Source organism: Cupressus sempervirens, chromosome 11, assembly GCF_028749045.1.
Source record: "Cupressus sempervirens isolate cs-2001-9-10 chromosome 11, ASM2874904v1, whole genome shotgun sequence".
NCBI lineage: Eukaryota > Viridiplantae > Streptophyta > Pinopsida > Cupressales > Cupressaceae > Cupressus > Cupressus sempervirens.
Window position 1 is genome coordinate 602236998 of NC_143128.1, and position 23977 is coordinate 602260974.

General features: G+C 36.0%; 1 protein-coding gene across 1 annotated transcript in view; it reads right to left on the minus strand.

The window, feature by feature from the left end:
* Positions 1–23977, minus strand: part of LOC149531119 (uncharacterized) — a 255267-nt gene that overhangs the window by 11816 nt on the left and 219474 nt on the right. The window contains exon 8 of the mRNA XM_089808559.1: positions 23120–23222. Within this exon, the coding sequence (XP_089664685.1) occupies positions 23120–23222 (103 nt within the window). The remainder of the gene's footprint in view (positions 1–23119; positions 23223–23977) is intronic.

The window sequence follows — 23977 nt, forward strand, 5'->3', positions numbered from 1 at the left end:
CAATTAGGATCAATGCTGATGTAGATTCCGAAGACTTTGGTTCGCACACAATGAACAAGTTTGTCTTGTATAAATCCTCGACGAAACACTAGTTGGATACTATGCCAACAAATTTCAAAGTTGTACAAACAACATATGCAAATGCAGTAAGAGTAGAAGCCATATCGAAGACCATGGAAATTTCTGATCTTCCCACAATACATGACATCATTGTCAAATTCAAGGCACTGAGAAACAATCTTTACAATTGTTTTTTTTGTTTTTATTTCATGTTAGGAGTTGTAAAGGATGCATTACATGAAAAAGTGTAATTACATGTAATGTGAGTTAAATGTATGTAAAAGGATGTAATGCGAGTTGCATGTAACCTTTTATTTTCTCTTGTAGTTAGACTAGGTCAAAGTTGGTTGAGTTGCTCCCACTTTTTCTGCCACCTTTTTCTCAACTGCTGTGCCTATATAAAAGAGTGCCCCCTCATTGTAAAATCATCATTATCTTTATACAAGAGAGCTCTGGACAAATTATGCCAACAAAATTTTGTTTGTGTAAGCACTATTTTGAGAGAAAGTGAATACAAAGAGCATTTGAGACTTAACTTTGATTAAGTGAGATTGTTACTTGCATGAGTTATAAGCTTTGTCTATAATTCATCTAAGTTATCTTTGATTCATATTATCTTGTGTTCTTGGTAATTGTATCTCATGAATTGAATAGAAAAGAGTTTAGAAACAATTGGAGCTAGAGCTTTGACCAGGAGCAATTGTGGAAGTGTATAGCTAGAAGCTTCGTCTATAGCTTATATTTTTGTTCTTAATTCACAAAATAGTTAAATTATTCTTACTTTTAAGAGTTTTTGTGTCTAAATCCTAAAAATTTTCCATATAGAAGTATGACCAAACTTAGAGCCAAACTGGTACATTTTCAGCTAGCCTTTGAGTTAGTAAAGGTTTATCGGTATCGCTGTTTCCAACTCATGATAGAAGTGTAGTTAGAGATTCACCCTGCCCATTACTTGCTCCACAAGTAAGTGGATTCTTTCTTGAAAGATAAGAAGAAAGGATATTGGTAATACCCATTTTATAAAATCTCTCGACTTCTTGTTTACCTTGAGTTAATCCGAGAAATAGTGAAAAGGGGGAGCCTTCCCTTTAAGGTAGAAGAGACTATGTCTCACATGCTGTGGCTAGTCATCCTATTTTGTGATTGGATTTTTACCTAAAACTGTTAGTTGCAAAATATCCACCCAACATGCTGTTTATCTAATTTTCTGGGCAAAACATTAACACCTACCATATCTCCATAGGTGTGTCACCTGTTAAGGCATTTTACAAATGAGGTTACATCATATATGGATTTGGAACTAAGAGATAATCAAGCACTAAGGTCCATGGAGTGATTGTAGGAGAGTTTGGATATCCTTTGATCTCACAAGGATAATCTACACTAGGCCTAGAACAAAAAAACATGTATGTTAATTAGGATAAGATTGAGCAGAGTCTTAAGGTGGGAGATTTGGCTTACCCCTAATTATAGCCATTTAGACAGTCTTTGTTGAAGAGGAGTGACACTGTTAAGATCAAGCCTTACTTGTATGGACCATATAGGGTGGTGTTAAGAATATGAGAGGTTACCTATAAGTTGAAGCTTCCGAAGGAGAATCAAATTCATAATGGTTTTAGGTTTCATGCCTCAAGAAGGTGGTTGAGTAGTGTGTCACAATTTTCAAGGAGCTTCCACCTATTGATGAAGAGGGTAAACTAGAATTGGAGCCCATAAAGATCATTGATGTCAAGGAGAGGAAGTCAAGTCACAAAGAGTAAAGGAGAACCTAGTTTGTTTAAAGAATTTTTCAAGAAGGATGCCACAGGGGAGCAAACAAATTTTAGAGCATCCGAGATTGCAATTTCTTGAGGGAAAGCAATCCTTGGGTCGGTAGCAATGTAATGTCCCCAACACATTTAAATAGCTAGTCTAAGCAGTCCCAAATTTAAAATAATATCATAAGGACTTAATTAATTAATTAATTTAGTTGTAAAATAAAAGGGGCTAAAGTAGTAAATTAATAAAGCAATGTTGGCCTTGGAGGCATTTCTAAGGCAATGGTTGGGCATTGTGTTGATAATAGAGGTTATCTATTTTTGATGTGTCTATGATGCCAGTTGGAATTGAGTTTTCTAGTGTGTCCTTTTAGAGATGCAAGACCCTTCCTACCCAAAAAATTGCAGTTTTGATATAATTCCTCACCCTAATATGCATGTTTGTCTAAATTTCTGAGGTCTTCAATTGAAGCCAAAGTTGTAATGAGTGGTGATATTCTAAAAATAAAAATATTCCACAATCATTGGAGACTATGTTCAAAGATTGTATTTCAAATCAGTATTGATAATTCGTAATCCTACAGGGACAATATTATTGGCTTTGTATTACTTTTGTGTGTGGTAATGTTTTTCCTAGAAATAAATAAATGAGATAACAAGATAGGTACAAATGATGTAAGAAATTATCCTAGGAAAAGCCTTCAACTTTAAGGGAAAAACCCAACCACACCAAAAAATCACTTTTATTAATCAATAAAATACTCGGGTACCATGCTTTTCACTTGAAGCAATATATATGAAGAATAGAGAGACTATTCATTACACAACTGAAGGTCTCTTCATTTTCCAAATAAAACTCTTCATATTTTCATACACAGCCTCTTCGCATGTGTAATAAGTAATAACTCCAGTTGGTTATAGCTTTAACAAGTGTCAATTTATTCTCTACAGATCTTTAGTTTGACATTTTGTCAAACACTTGGTAATCATTCTTTTGACAGTTCACATATGTTGTTTCTTGCTTTTTTTGCGCACTTGGTTTTTTGGTTATAAATGCATTTAAAAGAAAAATGCTTGAAAATGAAACTCTGGAATAAACAATTCAAACTAACCATTGAACTGCAAAGTTTATTAATGTTGCTATTCAGTATCAGAATTTGCACCCAGTATTGAACTGGAAAAGTTCGGTAATTCTGACCTAGCATGGGAATCACTTCACTACATAGGACATGCAATATGAAGTGAGACCTCCGGGTTCTAGGCCGACTCCTATTAAATATTTAGTGAAATCTCCATGAACTTAATCTAAACTTGTAGGGAAAAGGGAGAGAGATTACTGGAAATAAACCTAAAACTTACAGTTAAACTAACAAATGGGTGATACACCAAAAGTGATAATGGAAATTCAAACACACTTGACAGAGAAGGATTATACAGCTACTTGGAGTACAACAAAACACATCTTTCTATAAAGATCTGTATAAGTAATTTATAATAAGGTTTGAAGAATGAATTAGCAAAAGGAGGAATATAGATGCCTCTCTTTAACCAATTTCACTTTTGAAAACACAAATTATAACTTGCAAATAGACTACTTTCCTACAACTAGGTGCTAAAATGAGACAAAACAACAAGGAGCAATAAAAGTTCACAAATTATTCTATCAAATGATTTTGACACACAGAATTGTAGAAAGAAAGAAGGCTCAAAAGGTGACACAAAGTAGCATAATCACAACTATTGTTATCTGTATTGAACTTCCAAAAATGAATTACAAATTCTGCAAATAAAGTTAAGGACTCAGAAAATAGTAACAAAAACTCCTCTGCATAATCAGAACTCTCCAAAATGAGTACAAAATTACTCACTAAATACAATCTAAGACCCCTTGGGTCGAATGCAGAAAGATAGCATAAAAACAAGGACTCAATAACTCACAAAATTAAGTCCCACCCCTAAGAAAACTGCACTACCTCATAAAGAACCTCATGATTCACTCAAAACTCCTCTAAAAACACTCTAACAGCCAACGAATATCTTTCAATTGTTAGAGCAAAGCCAAATTCGACCCCAAAACCCTATATTCCCTCTAAAAATGCTCTAACAGCCAATGAATATCTTTCAATTGTCAGGGCAAAGCCAAATTCGACCCCAAAACCCTATATCCCCTCCTAGAAGGACTCCTAGTGTTTTCAAACCAATTCTCCTTAAAGGACCATTATACATGGAAACAATGACTCACCTTTCTTTTGCATTAAAATAGAAAAACATTAAATGAGTTATAATTATCTCATTTAAGTATTTTCCTTTATAATAGTAAAATCATGCAAAAGAAACAAATAAATCAAACAAATAAATAAAAAGCCTAAGGCATAAACATATAAAACTGCCCCCCCCTACACTTTATTTTCAAAGGGAATAAAATCCCATGAAATAGCCCACAGACTCCAAAATTAATGAAAAATGATAAAGGGCATGAACAATTATTGTTTCAATACCCTAAAAAAGTCTTCATTTCTCATATTTGCATATTGAAACAATTTGGAATGGTCGTGAGAGAAAAATGAGGGTTTCTCTATTTTGTGAGACCACCATTAAGAGATTTGTTGGTCTTTTACATGCGATTTTGGAGTAGCCGCCATTGAGAATTTATTGAAGCTCGAAGCTTTGAGGATTTGCCAAACTTTTTGTTGCAGGCGAGCTTTATTTTTCTTGTTCTTTGAGTGCTGCCTGCAAGGGTTTTGATGTGGTTGGCAAGTTTCAGTATAACATGGCAATGTTCTTGTTTTCTTTTCCATTCATTTTCCTTTGTTGAAGTAAAAGAGTTCGAGCCGCCATTAGAGTTTGCCATTTTAAAAAGGCTTCAATGCTATAGCTATAATCTCAAAGAATATTTGTTTTTCATGTTGTTTGGGGTCATATTCCTTACAGCCGTTATGAACATTTGCATTTTAAAATATTTGGATTGTCTTTACAGTAATACACATATGCTGTAAACACATTGTGTAAACATGAAACTTGCTTTCAAAGCTTTTACCCTTTTGTTATCTGGGTTTTACCATGAGGTTATTTGCTGGAGTTTTAGCATGCCATTTATGCACTTGCTGTAGGTGCTTATTGTTTCTTTCATGACATATTGAAACAAAATTGCTGTTTGTGATGCAACCTCGAGTTCGTCGCTGTCTCTTCCTCCATACTCGAGGGTTTTTGTTACTGATTTTCCTCCATACTTGAGGGTTTTTGTGTCATTATACTTTGTTCCAGAAATTGATACCGCCTTCCATCCATCTTTAAAAACAAAATCTACAAGTTCTTGGAGTTTTTTAGCATTAAGGGCACAAATGCCTAAGCCTCACTATCTTCAATGGTATACGGTCGGCCTCAGCCACCAATCATCAATAAACTCCCTTCTTTGCTACAGAACTTGCACTTCTGAACAAGATAGACTGAGCCTCTGCTTTTGGGGAGCTCCACCATTTCTGACAAAGTAACACAAATTTCTTTCTGGCTCACTTCTCCAAAGTTTCCACACTTCAGCTTGAAATAGTATGAGAAGTCAAGGTCATTACAATCGCCATGATGAAAAAAAATTGGTGAGATTCTCCAGCGTCGCTTTAATTTTTAACAAAGATAACACCATATCTTTTGTTCATGGACTAAAATACTTGTTTCTTTACTTCAACTCGGCTACTCTAGCAACTGAGAATTCAATAACAAAGCAATTATTGTAGTGATTTTATCAATTCAGTCCATTTGATCTATGGCATTCTCTATCTATAAGGTGTAGTTTTGCAATGTTGACATGCTGTTTGAACATTCTAAACAATAACTTGGACCTCTTGAGATTTTTTTTTGTCTTTGATACCTACAATGACTAATGACATGTTGCTGGTCCATTTTAACCATCCGGATTAAAATCCATCAAAAGTAATGAAAGACCTTTCTTGTCTCCTAAAACATCTCGAGCTATTAGAGTCTTGATTGGCATGTCACTTCTTTATTTGTGATAGCAATTAGTGCCTGTCTTTTAGTAGCAAGCTTGTTTAGCTAGAATTGATTGCTATCTCCAAATGCTTTTTCCATAACACTTCTATTTCCAGCCAAGGTGTCCATATAAACAGTAGGCAATGAATCTATAGAAATTCGCTTAGCATCCCAAAATCTTGGCTTCTGTTGATTTTGAAATGTCATTCTGCTTGCAAGATTGCATATCTCCTTTGACCTTTTTGCATTAAACAAAACCTGATGTTTCAAGATCAACTAAACTTGGTCCCTTGGGCTACAACATATATATTTGATAATAAATCATGATGGCCAGTACATTCAAACACCTCGGCATAATAGTGTTAGAGTAATTATTTGTTTGCACTTATTAATTAAATCACTTTGATTTAATTAATTAAGTTTCCTATTACTCTTGTTTTCTTAAGCTATCTTGTAGGTGCATATAATTAATATTTTATTAATTATATTGTGCAACCTAGCTTTTTTAGGCTTTAGGTTATCCTTTTCGGGTTTCGATCTCCTTTATAAGGATTGATCTCTTTGTATTTTTCATTAATGAAGATCTATTGAATAATATTTTCTTCGTCTGAGTTTTTTAGATCAAACCCTTGCCTCTTCTTGTCTTTTTCTTCTTCGTGACAGGTTTTCTGCATGCACATTTTCTTGGGCTTCATGGATTTGTTGTGCGCTTTTGCTCAAATCCTACATGGTATCAGAGCCAGATCTGCTGTAGCTTGTTCAGTGTTTCAAGAAAAAGGGAGAACAAGGGTTTGGCGGATTAGATCTGGTGTTTTTTCGGGCTTTTTCTGAGAAAACAGGGGGGTCACTAATTTTTAGAGCAGTTTGAGGCCAAACAGACCTCACGGATGGATTTAGAAGACATCAAAACCCCCGTTTTGATATAAAATTTGTCCGATTTGGACAATGTTGATCTGGGAGGCAAAATTTTTTTTGCCGTACAGGGCTGTACGACCTCTGCACGCAATCCGAGACGCGAAAAATTGAAAAAAAATTGCAAAAAAAAACTCAGCGGTTTTTTAAATCCCGCGGCGGTTAGTTAACCACAGTGGAACCGCTGTGGTCACCGTTGCGGTTACCGCTCAGCGGTCCGCTAGCAGCTCCATAGTGGCTCCGTGGTGGCTCCGCCGCAGGGGCACCGCCCGCCCTCCGCCGTCGCCAGCGGCTCGGCTGCCCTCTTCAGCTCCGCCTCCGCTCCTTGGGTGGTGAAGTTTTTTGTTTTTTTTAAATTTTTTTTTTTTTTTCCTTGCATCCGGAGGCCCAGGAGGTTTTTTCTCCATAACTTGAGCATATTGACGTATTTTTTCAATCCGAAAAATGCGCCAAAAAGATGGTTCCGAGACGGAGATGCTGGTACAGGTGTTTTTGGGTTTTGATGTAGTTTGGTTGCCTTTTTTGGCAGTCAAAGCCAGATGTTCTGTTTTGCACTCCGGGAGGCGTATCTTGAGCTTCCGATCTCCGATTTTGGACTTCTTTATATCGCTGGAAAGCTCTCTCTGTGCTCTTTCCAGTGATGCTAGTTGTTGTTCCAGATTCTGTTCCAGGCACATCCTATTCAGTCTTTTGCGTTTTAGCATTCTGGTGGATATCCTGTTTGTTTCAGGTCCGGAGATCGATTTTGTTGCTTCAATTGCTTCGTTTTGGGCTCTACCTTCTGTTGTTTCAGCCTTATGTTTTTTCTGATCATTTTTAATATTCATTGTAAGCATCTTTATGCAACACACTGAGATAAAGTGCCACTCTTGCGTTTCGGGATCCTTTTCATCATTGTGATTCGTTGTACTCGCACTATTTTATAAAGTGCCATGGGGGGGGATAGTTATTTGCCGCTTATAGGCCCTCTTTCTCTTTTTTTTCATGCAGTGTCGATGACACGTGCCTTTATTGGTGTTTGTACCTCACTCTCGATGTGTTTGACTATTGCGTTGTAAGAGATTTTTGGCCCATCTTTTCAGCTGCCTTTCACCTCACCTGCCTTAAAGGGAGGTTATATTGTTGTTCTATGCTTCTTTGGTTGATGGTTCGTGCCTTCTATTTCCATGGAGGTTCTACAGATCAGCATTTTGACAGAGTTTTGCGGTTCTTCATGCTTCAATGATTCTCTTCTGATCTCTTTGTTCCTTCTTTTGGAACATTCTTTGCTATCTCTTTTTGAAGTAGGGTTTTTCCTATGTGGTTTTCTCTATTTCTCCTCTTTATAGAGATTTTGTTGTGATTGGGTACTTGATCAGGCCTTGTTTCCGGGACCCAATTCTGCTTTCATAGCTGTGCTAGATTAGCTTACCTCTTGAGCTTCGCTTAAGGGGGGGTGTTAGAGTAATTATTTGTTTGCACTTATTAATTAAATCACTTTGATTTAATTAATTAAGTTGCCTATTACTCTTGTTTTCTTAAGCTATCTTGTAGGTGCATATAATTAATATTTTATTAATTATATTGTGCAACCTAGCTTTTTTAGGCTTTAGGTTACCCTTTTCGAGTTTCGATCTCCTTTATAAAGATTGATCTCTTTGTATTTTTCATTAATGAAGATCTGTTGAATAATATTTTCTTCGTCTGAGTTTTTCAAATCAAACCCTTGCCTCTTCTTGTCTTTTTCTTCTCCGTGACAGGTTTTCTTGGGCTTCGTAGATTTGTTGTGCGCTTTTTTTCAAATCCTACAAATAGCATTGAATTTCAATGTCTTTGCTTGAGAATTGACATGATGATGATAATGTACTTTGTAAATCTCTAATATGGAAAAGTCGTGCTCTTTTCTTTCAAGTAATACTTCCATCCAGCTAGAACATAACTCAGCACGGCTGTTCATTCATGTTACCCCATCCACTTTAATTAGCTACATTTCAACATTCAACATTAAATCATTTCAAATGACTGTTCACTTCGGCAATTCCCTTTGACTTGTTTTCCACAGTGCTTGTGACACCCACAAATGACTTTTATTTCTTTGAAAAGCTTACTGCAAAAAATTTTCAGCATTGTATTTAATATAGCTTACTTTTTTTTGTAACAAAATGCATCAACAAATAGAATATGTGTAATAGTAGAGACGTCCAGTCATTGCTTAGATCCTTCGAGATCTAATATCATCTCTCTTTCATTTTTTGCAGTTGCTGAAAAATTCAGAGCTTGGAGTTGGATGAAGAATGCCATGGAATCCATAACCAGTCAAAGCAAATGGCAATGACTGGTTATCTCTAACCTCACTTCTTTATTTCAAACATATTTTATCTGTTTATGTATTCCTTTATGCATATGAAAGTTAGTAAGCTATACACACGGCTTGTGTGAGATTGTTTCCTTTCAGCATTTCAATTCGTTTCACTCTCTTATAAATATCAGTTGTATATTTGAAAAATGAATAATACAAGGGTATTTCTATTTTTTGTGAAATGAATGGCATTTATGTACTTTCCTTGTCTTCATACTTAAATTTTACACGTGCAAAATTTTAGTAACAGTTGCAGTAGATGAAATTTACAATTACTAATAAATGGAACCTGATTTTTATTGTTTTCCCCAATGTCTTCTTCTCCAACATTAATTGTAGCCACTTGCAGCAGATCGTAGGGCTATATGTTGACACGTAGGTCTCTAAAACAAGATGCAGGCTCCTTAACTTCCAATGCTGCCTGCCATGATTCAACTGCAACCTCCAATAGATGAATCACAGACGTCTATAATAGTTTGCAGGGTAATAATAATAGCCGCCAATCACCAATAAAGAATAACAGGGCCAAAATAACATCTAACACTGCCATAAGTAGGTAGGTAGCAGCCCCAAATTATGCGCAATAGTCTCACAACTAAAATTGCAGGTATGATAGATTAAGAGCAGCAACAAATTCTCTTAATTCCAAGACAATTTCTCTCAGCATTTATCTCTTCTTCCAAAGAAACAGTTAAAAATAGACATGGAAGATAATTCTATTAGAATAATTTCCAGACTTAACCACAATACCTTAGTTGTGGAAAAACACAATCAGCTTCAAACCCTTATAGATCAGCAAGGGCATAGAAAATCAAAACTTCAGGAAAACGTCACAAAAATGGCAAAGCAAAATAAGATAATCAAATGATCAAGATGCTTTTCCAATGAAATGAGCTCATATTTATAATCCCCTTTCTTGATTTATTCCCCTGGATAGGAGAGGGACTAAGGGCTTTCATAAGAGGATCCATCAATCCTTGATTCAACAGGTTAAAGTGGCTCCTACTATTTTAAGTTGAGCCGAGCCATTGAATCTTCATGTTTGGGGCCTATAGGAAAAAGTTTCCCAAAAGAAAAGAACTCAACCTTGGAAACTTTCCAACATAACTTTTAATAATATCTCTTAATGACATTATTATAATAATGCGCCTTTAAGAATGAACTAATGAATATAAGCTCAAGCAATAAATAATCCATCCGCTGCAGGTGATGATTGACTGCCAATGCCACCATCTACACTGCCAAATATGGCAACTCCCAGAAATAAACTTACTAAAAATAGTAAGTTCATAACCAAGACTCTAAATCATCCTGTCAAATTGTGAGGGTTGCAGTAATGAACTGACTCAATCATCTGTAAAAGCTTGCCACAGACGGGGACATTACAACATGACACAACACATGACACATCTCTTTAATAATATTATTATAAATGACTCTTTCAGCTGAAGGTGACCATAATGGTTACAATGATCTTATATCTATTTCACAAAATAGAGATAAAGATCTCTATCACAACTACAATATTTAACACTCCCTCTTAGCAAGAGAGAGCTCTTTAGTATGGAAGGCACACATAGCTGCAACAAAAAGTATTCTCATCACATAGATAGATTCTCATTTAAAACATGTTATCTCAACATAACATTTTTCACCATATAAGCACATAAAATTAAAATCATGGAGTCACAGACGACTTCCACCATACCTACTCGCAAAAGGTGGAATAAGGGCTGTCACCTCAGACTTCTCCTAGAGAAGAATTCATTTCCACCGTGCCTACTCCCAGAAGGTGGAATGAGAGCTCTCACCTCAAACTTCAACCAAAGAAGAATGCATTTCCACGATGCCTAGTCGCAGAGGGTGTTCCACCATACCTACTTGTAGAGGGTGTAACAAGGGCTCTCACCTAAGACTTATCCTAGAAAAGAATGCATTTCTAGCATGTATAAGAATGGTTGAGATTCCACAAGGACTCCCTCTAAGTAGAGACAACTTTGATCATCACAAAAGGACAAATGATGCAACCTCCTTTTGAAGTTAAAAAAATTTCCCTCTATCACATGACATCCCTTTAAAACTTAAAACAATTCTTCCTCTGAACATTATTATCTTCCTCATTTAATCAACTTAGTCTCATAACTATTGTTGGGTTGATATTTTGCAATCGACAATTTGTTCAAATTTAGTTACAAAATAGCATGACCAGCCATAGTATATGAGACAATGTCTCTCCTACCTTGAAGGGAAGGCTCCCCCTTCTCATTGTTCTTCGGATCAACTCAAGGTAAGAAAGAAGTTGGAGGTATTTTGAAGGGTGTTACTAATATTATTTCCTCTTGTTTTAGGAAAGAATCTATTTACTCACGGAGTGGGTAATTGGCAAGAAAAAAACCTCTAAGCTACACTTCTATCTAGGAATTGGAAATAGTGATACCAATAAACCAACACCAACTCAAAGGCTGATTGAAAGCGTATAGTCTTGGATCTAAGTACAGTTGTTCTGCATTATAAAAGTAAATCACTACCATTGGGGTGCAAAGACTTCCAGGAGTAAATGATTTCTATGCTATAATCCTATAAGTTAATTCAGCTCAAAGACATGAAAGTAACATAAACTTAACAAATTGCGTGAATATCACAGTGATATAACCTACAATCAAAGCTTCAGTTCCAATTGTTTCTTTTAATCACTCGCTCTAATAAGCATATAATAGTAATATGGATCAAAGAAAATAGACACAAATTACAATCATAGCTTCTAATTCTCTCTATCAGAATTGCTTCCAATCAAAACCTCAAATCCAATTGCTTCTTTGTATTCACTTTTCTTCCCAATTGATACTACACAATCAAAGTTATGCTTGCACAAGTTTGGCAAAGCTCTCTTGCATAAAATAAATGATGATTTTTACAATGAGGGGGGGCACTCCTTATATAGGAAAAGAGGTGAGAGAAAGGAGGAAAAAGTGGAAGGAACTCAACCATGTTGACCTGGTAAAACTAGGAAATAATATTTTTTGGATTACATGCATTGAAGGTTCGTGTAATTGAATTACATGCAAGTGTGATTACATGTAATCTATCTTCTGCATCTAAAAGCTGAAAATGCTCAAAACTAAAAGAAAAAGATGGAAAAAGTTGACTCAATCCTATAGATTGTCAACAAAAGCCTTTTATACTTGGCAATACAATCATGAAACATGGGAAGATCTAGAATCTTCATTTTCTGTGAAATGATGCCAACCCCGATTGCGTTGGCATGTCCTATTTTTACAACCTAGTAGTTTTCTGTAATGGAATACCACAAGCTCTTTTTCGCAAATTTATATGTGGCAAACTTGTTCAGTGTATGCGCTCCAAAATCCTCTAAATAAAATTCAGCATTAACTCTATTACTGAACTCTGAAGTTATTTCTTCCCCAGAGAACAAGTTGTCATCCTTGGTGAGGACCTTGCATCCCATCTGTCTTAGATTTCCCATGATCTCTATTTCCATGGCTTGGTAGCTTTCTAGGGCTCCTTGTGTCTTTGTCAAAAGCTTCTCCATCACCTATGCCTTATGATGCATGAGTTCCTGGTATTCATAGAACATATCTACGGATGGAATGATGTTGTATGTGACCAAGACATATAAATCACCCTTTTTCATTTGATCCCATGTTCCCAAATCTTCTTTCAAGGTATTGATCTCTTGATTGAAAGAAGTAATTATATCATGGAGCCTTTCTTTAACACCTTTCATACATTCAAGGAGTTTGGGCACATCTTTAATCAATTGAAATCCCTCTGAGATAATCTTCTCAAACCAGGACTTTCTTACCTCAGCTCGTTGATTCCCCTTAGTTGTTTGTGATGTGATGGCCATGGGTTGCAAGGATTATTAGCGAATGACCTCAAAAAGAGGAGCATTCTCTTGTGTCAACTGATTTTTCTTCTCTTAGAGGTCACTATTGTTATTTAACAAGTTAGAGAGTGCATCGTGAGCATCCTGTAGTCACCTCAACCATGATTATTTCCTAGGCTCAATTTTGTTGAACTTGTAATCAATGCAATGAAGCTCTTTGGGTGGTTTATCTACTAGAGGTTCTTCAATCTCAACATATATGGTCTTCTCAGAATCAACAAGGATTCTTGAGACAACCTTTGCCTTTAGAAGCTTAGACTTGTTTTTCTTTGCAAGGAGATTGTCTCGGGACTTTTGTGTTGAGTGGCCAACAATGCAAGTTGGATGCATATGGATATGTTCAAAATGATAATTTTGGTATTTAAAAGTGTGGCCTTTCACCAAATTCAGGTATATGAGAGGTGATTACAAGTGGTAAAAATGCATCACTTTTTAGTTGTGGTAAATATGCAATCGGGTTTGGAAGATGCAATTGCATATGTGGGAAAATAGAGTTGGAATGCATTTGGAAAATGGATTGAATACGGAAGAAGAAAGCATGGATATGTACTTGCATTCTTGGGTGAAAATCATTAAGATTTCTCCAAAAATAGACCAAAACAAACAACAAGATATATACAAAAAGTAAAAACAAAAAAAAAAGACATAGAAAGACATACCTCTTGCTTCGACTCAAAATTTGACAACTCCAAAACTTTTCTTTGCATGCAATTTTGTTTTTGAGATGAAAGAGCTTTGCATTTGCAACAAAGATAAAGATTTCAAGCTTTTAATAACTTAATGCAAAAAACTAGGGCCACATCTGAACAAATGGAAAACAAAGAGCCAAAGAATGCAACAATTTAGCAAAATAAGCAAGAAATGCAAGTAGAGTCGAATCCTCACACTTACTTGGAGAGCAATGAGCAAAATCTGGAAGAAGATAAAAGATACTTGATGGATGCCCTTGCTGATCTGTTTTAGTTTTTAAATTAATAAACTATATCTTCTTGTATTTCTTTGATGGTCTTTGAGAATAGACAGAAGTTGCAAAAGGTTTTGTTTTTTTTTGTTTTGTGTTTTTTGATAGTTTTCACAATAGTAATGAATAATGAACAATAAACATGAGAGGAGACTGAAAATAAATAAGAGCATAGAGCCAAATCAGAATTGCTATAAATCGTACCAGGCAGATTTTTGATTTATAAAGCCAAATAATAAATCCAATGCAGTTCCAAGGAGCTTACATCCAACAATGATGCCAAACTGTTGCAAATGGTGGCCCTAAGACTGCAAGGAATCACATCCCAGTTAAAAGAATCAATCTGTAACGCTAAAACCATAAATCTGCAACCTGAATCCACAATAAAGAATGGCGTACTCTATCCCTGATAACAACGCACACTGTCTAAAGAATCCAATGCCAATAACTGCTGAGGGCTACGTCCCAGCCAATCTAGAACCTGGGGTTTGCGTCCCAGATGAAGAATTGCTCTCTCAGAGCCAGTTCACAAAAACAAGTTTTTCAATATGCAAAAGATGATCTTAGAATGAAGCTTCCATCTCCTTATAACCCCCTCTCAATTGCAAATCGAACCCTAAGTGTCTCCAACTGGTGTTGTGTAGTGAAAATGTTATAATTTCTTATTTTAAAGTGGTCATGTTACTAGAAAATGACCTTTTTCCTCATAGATAGAATTCCATTCATTGAAATGCCTTGAGACCAAAGAGAAAGATTTAGAGAATTTTGAGACCTTTCCAACGAGCTATCACACCATAGGATGCACATCCAGATGAGGCCAAAAAACCCTTTATTACTCCAAAATGGCTAAAACTTAACCTTATTTAATTTATTTGATCACCAGCTTAGGAAATATTAAAATATATTAAAATATTTCCCAAATGCTCCCAAAAGGCCCAAAATGACCAATCAAATATGAATCTGACCTTGTCACCTATCTGTGACTGATGTCGAACAAGATGGGTCAACTGGCAGTCCATCCCTAAAATCTAGGGATGCTCCTAAAAAGGAGGAGATTGCCCGAATCAACCAAAATTGAGTCCCAATGACTCTCCCCTACTGTGTGCACCTCTGAGAGAACTGTCACTGTACTGGAAGTTCCTCTTAAAAAATAGGAATGCCTCCTAAAAAAATAGGAGATGCACTCTAAGTCTCCAAAACGTTCGCCGAGGTCTCCAAATGCCTCCTAGACCACTCCTAGTCAATCCCTACAAATTAGGAATCCCTCCTAAATTGTAGGAAACTATTGTCTATTGCTCCAAACTACTTGGGAAGCTCATGCATGACTCTCAAAGCCCCTGGGTTGATTCCCTCTATGCTTTGCTGGCCTATGGGAACCAGATAATAGACCAACCTTGCTAGAAATGTTGTCACTAAGGAGGGGCAAAAATTGGGGACATGACAGTTCTCCCTTCCCAAAGATTGCTTGTCCTCAAGCAATGTCAATCCAACTCCACAAACATTAGGCAAGTCCATACCATAACCAAGAATGATCCCAAGGTCCCAAGCCATCCTGGAAGGTTTGTAGTTCCATCTTCTAGAAACACTGTCCTGCATTGCACCCAAACAAGTAACCTCATGAAAACCCCCTGAAGGAAGAGCAATCAAATACTGTACCAACTCTGTCAACTCTTCAATGAACTGCTCTTCGAAAGAACCAAACTGGAACACTAAAGGCGAAAACTCTAGTAAGCCTACATTGGCTTCCACATCCTCAACTATTGAACTGCAAATCCAAGTGATTCCAAGATTCCAAATCCGCCTCAAAAGGGAACCACCATGTTGACGCTTCATCACTCTAATATAAATATTAGTGAACCACAAGTTGTGAAGCAATTCATTAGGACCTTGAAGCACCAATGTATCAATGAGACCAGGGCTCGGATCCCAAACCAAAATACCAAATGTACTAAATGAGATGAAGAAGTATCTCAACCGCACTCCATGAAACATACATACAATGAAGCAGACTAGCAAGGTGTGAAAGTGAACTCCCATAAACCAGTATTCCAACCCACATGACCACCTAACAATGCTGCTATAATTCTGACCAGCAACTCGAATGATATCATAGACGTCATCATACCAATGCCAAACAACAATTGTCCCAAAGAAACACTCCTCAATGCCCTCATATTGAATCATGGATGTGGTCAATGCCAAGTCAAGTAGTAAATGATTCCAGCTTGGACAGCCACTAGTCCATAAGGAATCGAAGACTATGGAATCACCAAAGAACAAGGATACCACTGCCATATCAATGGATGTAGATGACAAACTCGAAGATGAAGTATGTATGCCATCATGAGAAAAACCAAAGCATATGTCATTTGTACCCAAGATTGTAGGATTATCAATTCCTAAATCCCATATCGATCTGAGAAATGTTGCTCCACCCAACCATTGCGCTACTCTGATGTAAACATCTGTATACCAAAAGTGAAGCAACTCAACATGAATCCACTAAAGAAATGCCCAACACATGTTGATACCAAGATCCCAAAATCTTTGCACTGACCCATCCCTCCGGCATGTTGATACTCATTATGTTGCTGTTGTGAAACTGTACCTCATCTAACCAACTAAGAACTTTACTCCAAATGAAGCCACAATTACTACCAACAAACAATGCTGTTAGGAATTCACAAATGAGCCAATCATCGGCAAGGAAAGTTTGTTGAATACTTTTCCAAATCTTCCAAACAGCTGCTGCAACTTTACCTATATTTCCACAATTTAGTGTGCCTTCATTAAAGGTTGTTAAATAAATGTTTTGTTTAACCATGTAACCAATGAAGTCCCTTATATTTTGATCTTGAAAGCCCAATGTAATATTTAAAAAGTTTGAATCTTCAATAAAAAGGTACATCGCTGCCCTCTCATATGGAAGAGGTGATAAACCCATTGATGAATGAGAGATGTTTCTAATTCTCAACAAAGACAGGCTCTTTGTGGCTGGTTCACTAGGTATGCAACTTAATATATCATCAACTCTTGGTAGGGAAGGATCAAATTCACACTTGAACACCCCAACTTGAATGTAACCAACCCAAAGTTCAAAGTTTGACTCATGAGATGAAAGAGAATTGATGTTCGAAGTCAGAAAATCAGAAGTATGTTCATACCTTTCCATAATGTTTTTGCAGTCTTCTCTTGCCTCTCCTTCCAAGGTAGGTGACTCCTCTAAAGGTGTAGGTCCATGGGGTGTGTTCCAACGAATATAACATGTCCCATTAACTGCCTTAGCTGCCCAAAATCTGATCCATACCTGTATCTCCATAACTGATATGTTTTCCATTACTAACAAACTCCAAGGTGTAGTATGCCAAACAAACCAAACATTATCAAAATGCAATATCTTCTTAGTAAACAGCCTCTTAGTCACCCTAATCATCTCTTTAAGAAAAGATGCTTCATATGATCTTAACAATTGTCCTTCCATTGTAGATGATGCATGACTAACCAAATCAGAATCAATAATGTTCGATTCCACACAAATGAAAATAACACTTGTGGCTGGTCCATCAAGTATGAAACTAAAATCATCATTGTTTGGAGCCTTTAAGGGGCTCTTAAAAGAGGAATGTCATAAACTTCATGATGCAAACTAGACCAAACTAAGTTTTCTAAATCATAATTCTTTTCCTCTTCACAAATCTCAACATGCTCTTCTTGTGGCCTTACCTCAAGAAGCTCTTCCCTTGTATGCTCAACATCCTCACTTTCTTCCCTTGGAAGAAATAAGGATCTAATGTATGACTCTCTTTGTCTTCTTGCATTATCAAGCTGATTGCATCTTTCCTTGACCTCTTGTGAGTGTTGTCTTGCTCGGGCAGCAAGCATCTTGGCCTTCTTAGCTCTATGTGACCATCCATTGCACGTCTCTTGAGCCTTTTTCACATCTTCCAAGGTGGGGTAAACACAATCAAAACCTTTGTGGTTTGAATCCACAATATAAATCTCATGTGCAACACACTTAACCTGAGTACCATCATAGGAAGACTCAACAAACTCATTACCTTCATGTGAAATGGATGATACCACATGACTAGAGCTACTGTTGCAAAAATTAGAATAGGTATCAGACCTTGGAGACATGCTTTCAGCATCCCTAATGGATTGATCCATGATTGTAATCTCTTCCATTTTGTGATCAACTTGATGAATCAATGGTGTGCTATGTGTCTCCTCCTGATCTAGAGTTATTTCTTCTTTAGGAATCCCACATGATGACTGATTTTTGTTTTTCATAGGTTGCAACTCAAATGATAACACATCTTCATGCCTTTCTTCTGCATACCCTGCAAGGGACTGATCCATTATGGTGTTTTTATCATGAACATGGATAGGTTGACACAAATCTTCTTTCTCACATGAAAACATATCATCAACTATGGCATGGTATTCCTTTTTTGCAAGCTTAACCTTATGACAAATTTTTGGATGCATGTCAATGTAATCTTTGAAATGAAACTTCTCCCTAACATATTGAGGAAGAGTATTATACTCCTCAAGTATGCTAATTACTTCCGTTTTCCTGTCTAGTGGCAATGGATCCTTTCTAGAAGAAGATGATGATCCACTAGCATGTCCAAATTTCCTTGACATAGAATCATTGAACTGCTGCAATTGACGCTTGAATTTTTGTTGTGACTATTCCCATTCTTTCCACAGGGTTATATCTCTTAACAATTTTGCCATAATGAACTACCACGCTGACCAACTGAAACTAACATGCCAGAGCAAAAATCAACCCTGTACTGCTAAAATGAATTATCAAAACTTTTGATCCAGTACCCAGATGCCAAAATGAATTATCAAAAAATTTTAGCCAGTACCCAAATGCTGAAATGAATTATCAAAACCTTTTATCCAATACCCAGATGCAAAAATGAATTATCAAAACTTTTTAGCTAGTACCCAGATGCTGAAATGAAGTATCAAAACTTTTTATCCAATACCCAGATGCCAAAATCTGTTGTGACAATTTCTCACAAACCCTACAGGTTGGCAAGATGCAGGCTCTGATACCACTGAAAGATCCCTGATGGATGCCTTTGGTGATCTGCTGTAGCTTTTAAATTAATAAACTATATCTTCCTATGCTTTCTTTGATGGTCTTTGAGAATAGACAGAAGTTGCAGAAGGTTTTGTTTTTTTTTGTTTTGTGTTTTTTGATAGTTTTCACAATAGTAATGAATAATGAACAATAAACATGAGAGGAGACTGAAAATAAATAAGAGCATAGAGTCAAATCAGAGTTGCTATAAATCGTACCAGGCAGATTTCTGATTTATAAAGCCAAATAATAAATCCAATGCAATTCCAAGGAGCTTAAATCCAACAATGATGCCAAACTGCTGCAAATGACAGCCCTAAGACTGCAAGAATCACATCCCAGCTGAAAGAATCAGTCTACAATGCTGAAACCATAAATCTGCAACCTGAATCCACAATAAAGAATGGCGTACTCTATCCCTGATAACAATGCACACTGTCTAAAGAATCCAATGCCAATAACTGCTGAGGGCTACGTCCCAGCCAATCCAGAACTTGGGGTTTGCGTCCCAGATGAAGAATTGCTCTCTTAGAGCCAGTTCACAAAAACAAGTTTTTCAATATGCAAAAGATGATCTTAGAATGAAGCTTCCATCTCCTTATAACCCCCTCTCAATTGCAAATCGAACCCTAAGTGTCTCCAATTGGTGTTGTGTAGTGAAAATGTTATAATTTCTTATTTTAAAGTGGTCATGTTACTAGAAAATGACCTTTTTCCTCATAGATAGAATTCCATTCACTGAAATGCCTTGAGACCAAAGAGAAAGATTTAGAGAATTTTGAGACCTTTCCAACCGAGCTATCACACCATAGGATGCACATCCAGATGAAAAAACCCTTTATTACTCCAAAATGGCTAAAACTTAACCTTATTTAATTTATTTGATCACCAACTTAGGAAATATTTAAATATATTAAAATATTTCCCAAATGGTCCCAAAAGGCCCAAAATAACCAATCAAACATGAATCTGACCTTGTCACCTGTCTATGACTAATGTCGAACAAGATGGGTCAACTGGCAGTCCATCCCTAAAATCTAGGGATGCTCTTAAAAAGTAGGAGATTGCCTGAATCAACCAAAATTGAGTCCCAATGACTCTCCCCTACTGTGTGCACCTCTGAGAGAACTGTCATTGTACTGGGAATTCCTCCTAAAAAATAGGAATGCCTCCTAAAAAAATAGGAGATGCACTCTAAGTTTCCAAAACGTTCGCCGAGGTCTCCAAATGCCTCCTAGACCACTCCTAGTCAATCCCTACAAATTAGGAATCCCTCCTAAATTGTAGGAAACTGTTGTCTACTGCTCCAAACTACTTGGGAAGCTCATGCATGACTCTCAAAGCCCCTGGGTTGGTTCCCTCTATGCTCTGCTGGCCTATGGGAACTAGATAATAGACCAACCTTGCTAGAAATGTTGTCACTAAGGAGGGCCAAAAATTTGGGACATGACAGAATTTGGGACATGACAGAAGAGAAGTTAGAATGTTCTTGTCTTCTTTAAAATCGGGTTCTTCAAGTGTGTTTGCATATGGTAACCAAAGATCTTTGAAAAATTCAGAGTTTAGCTTCAAATTGTGGTCTCCAAGGGAAAATGCATGTGCAAGCATTTGGACAAATGTGGTTGCAAGTCCTCTTCCCTCAAACGTTTCATGTGAAATCGGGTTTATAAGGCCCTAAGACATGATTGTTGTTTCCTTTGACAAGCAAATTGTGATCTTGGAGGCCAAACACATGAAAGATAAATGCCTATACTTGCTTCCCAAGTCCAAATCGGAGTCTTTAAGTGCTAGTAAATGTCATGTTTTTGGTGAGAATACATGCTTTCAAGGCAAAACATGATCTTGAGATGAATTTGCATGAAATGCCTCCTTGGATGAAGCAAATCGGGCTTTCCAACTCCAAATGCATGAGGACAACAATGAAGGCAAATGCATATAACATGTGTTTTTAACCTAAATCACACTCTCCAAGGGGCATTGCATGTGACGTTTTTGGTGAGAATGAATGCCTTCCATGTAAATCGTGGTCTTGGGATGCAATAGTATGTTTTAAATATGCAACAAGTCCAAACGCTTTTACTTGGAGAGCGAAAACAGACTCTCTAGATGCAATCACATGTCACACTTTTTAGTGCAAGAGGCAAATCACACTCTCAATGGGTATTTGCATGTTTTAAATATGCAAGGAAAACACATCCATTTGGATGTTTTTGGATTCCAAGAGAACAAAAATGTGGTCTTGGAAGGCATTTGCATGTGCACAAAGCCAAAATCACACTCAAAAGTCAACAAAAATGCATGTAGTGCAAAATTGGGGTCTTGAGAGGTGACTACATGTCATGTATTTGCACTTACAAGGAAATTGCACTCTCTAAATGTCATTGCATGTTTTAAGTAAGCAATGCATTTGCATGCATTCCCATATCTAAGCCAAAATTGGGTTTGATAGATGCATTTACATGTATTCTTTTTCAAAAAGGACGTCTAATGGAGTTGCATCACTTAAGTTTTCTGCTTGGCACATTTCTGATTGGATATTGAGCAAATTACTTATAGGGATCAAATACAATATTTATACTATATAGTTTACATATTATGTGTAAATATATTCAAAAAGTAACATTTCACTTAAATACAAGGTTGCACGGGTACTCGTACCCACACCTCTGGTACTCATACCCACGTACCCAAATACCAGGTACATGTATCCCACGTACTGGGTACTCGGTGGAGAGCATCATAGCCAAGGACCTTGATTAAGATTCTGATTTTTGTTTTTGGTTTTTTATTTTTATATTAGCTTCTTGTTTATCAAACTTAATTCAATACCAAATCAATTTGAAACTTTGATACTCATTAACAATAAACTTTATCACTGTTCAAGTCATAATTTTATCTTTTGCAATATGTCATTGTCATATGATTTAGGATCTTCTTGTTCATGTTTAAAGTCTGCCTTCTTTGTTATGCATCTAAGCATTTATCATGTATTTCAAAAATATAGCAAATCTGAAACTGAAAACAATACATTACATTTGCAAACTTTATCATTGTTCTTGTTTTGAGAAACCATTGTCATGACTCATAATTTCATATTTTTTATAAATATAAAAGTATAATTTTTAAATAAGTTTGACATACCAAAGTACCTCTGTCCCCTATTATGAAAAATACTTTAAACATTAAACATTCAGCAATAGCATATATATACACACACACACACACACACACACACACACACACACACAGATATATATATATATATATATATATATATATATATATATATATATATATATATATATATATTATAATTTGACTTATGGCTCATATTTTCAAATTTCTTGTTTTGAATGCTCAATGTCATGACTCATGACATATATTTTGATTTTTATATTTTCTATAAAATATTAATTATATAGAAAAAATTAGGCATACACACGTTCCCCCGTCCCCTATTTTGAAAAATATGCGTACTCGTACCCGTTCCCTTTCCCGTACCCATGTACCCGTGCAACCTTGCTTAAATATTTTAAAATAAAATATTAAAGTAAATCTCAACATTAAATTAGACTATATAGTGCATAAAGTCACTTAAGTGAAAAATCAAAAAGCAACTCAACATCAAACTATAATATAAATTTTTACAAGGATACAATTTTATACACAAATTGCATTCAAATCAATCCAATTTACTAGAAAACACTTTTGACTTAATCATGGACTTAGTGTACACATCTCGTTACTGAATTGAAAAAAATGTCTTTATAACGAAATTCAAGGAATGTTCTATGTTTATGAGTAGATCTTTGTGGGTATGGTGAGTTTTTGCCAAGTTTCAGTTTTCCAACTTTATTTGACACATATTGATATATGTAAACTTTATTGCAATATTGTAAAGTGAAGTGAATATTGAAACAAGTATCAAATTGATCTTTGAAATGGCGTGTATGAATCATGACAATCTATGGCAAATAATAAATCAAAACATGAATTTAAGTACATTAGTAAAATTTTGTAACTAACCATCATAGGCTATGTAGATTGAAAATATCACATCTAGAGAAAAATAAAATACAAGATAAAGTTATTATGAACATACAAAGCATAGTTGAACATGCTTCGAGAGTCCATGTTTCTCAAGGGTGTTACTATATAATTTTTTGTGTTCAGGTAGAGCCACTGGAACAAAGAAACGAATCATCCTATAACACAAACAAAAAAGTCAGAGATAGCACTGGTCAACATTCAATCTATATATATATTATTCTTTGCATAGTAATACTATGATACATAAATATCTATCCTATCAATTGCATAATTCAAAGCGATGTCAGGTATCATAATTCATAGTAATAACCAAGACTCTTGCAATTAAAGCTGAAAGGTAATTGTCCCAAATTCACAAGTTATCCTAAAAGAAGGCATTGTAACTCTTACTCTCTATGTGTGTGTGTGTGTGTGTGTGTGTAATAGCTTGATCAGTTTTCGCATGTTAAGGTCGATAATGTTAACATTGGCTGATCACAGAAACCACCATCATTCTACAAGATTTTTTGGGCAATCTAATCTTTTCGTATTATCAAGATAAATAACATTGCATTTCCCACTCTCCAAATTCATTTAAGCACAAGTTTGAATAGAAAGAAGTCTCTTGCAATTGAAATATATGAAATCAGTCCCAAACCCGAAAGGATCTTATAAGGGGATATTATATTTGTGGATTTCTTTGAATTTAGTTTAGTAAAATCGTTGTTCCATTGTTCTTTTTTGTATCTCTTTTGCCTTTTTATTGCAGTCACTCTTAGACTGTCTGCGGAGGTGGAAACACTAAAATGGGGTTTTGGCTGTGCAAACCTATGAACATAACTACCCCAACATTTCATCACTAGTCTTATGTGTGCAGGTATTCGGAAAAGAATGTTTTGTACAAACTGGAAGCTTCATATCATGGACCCTG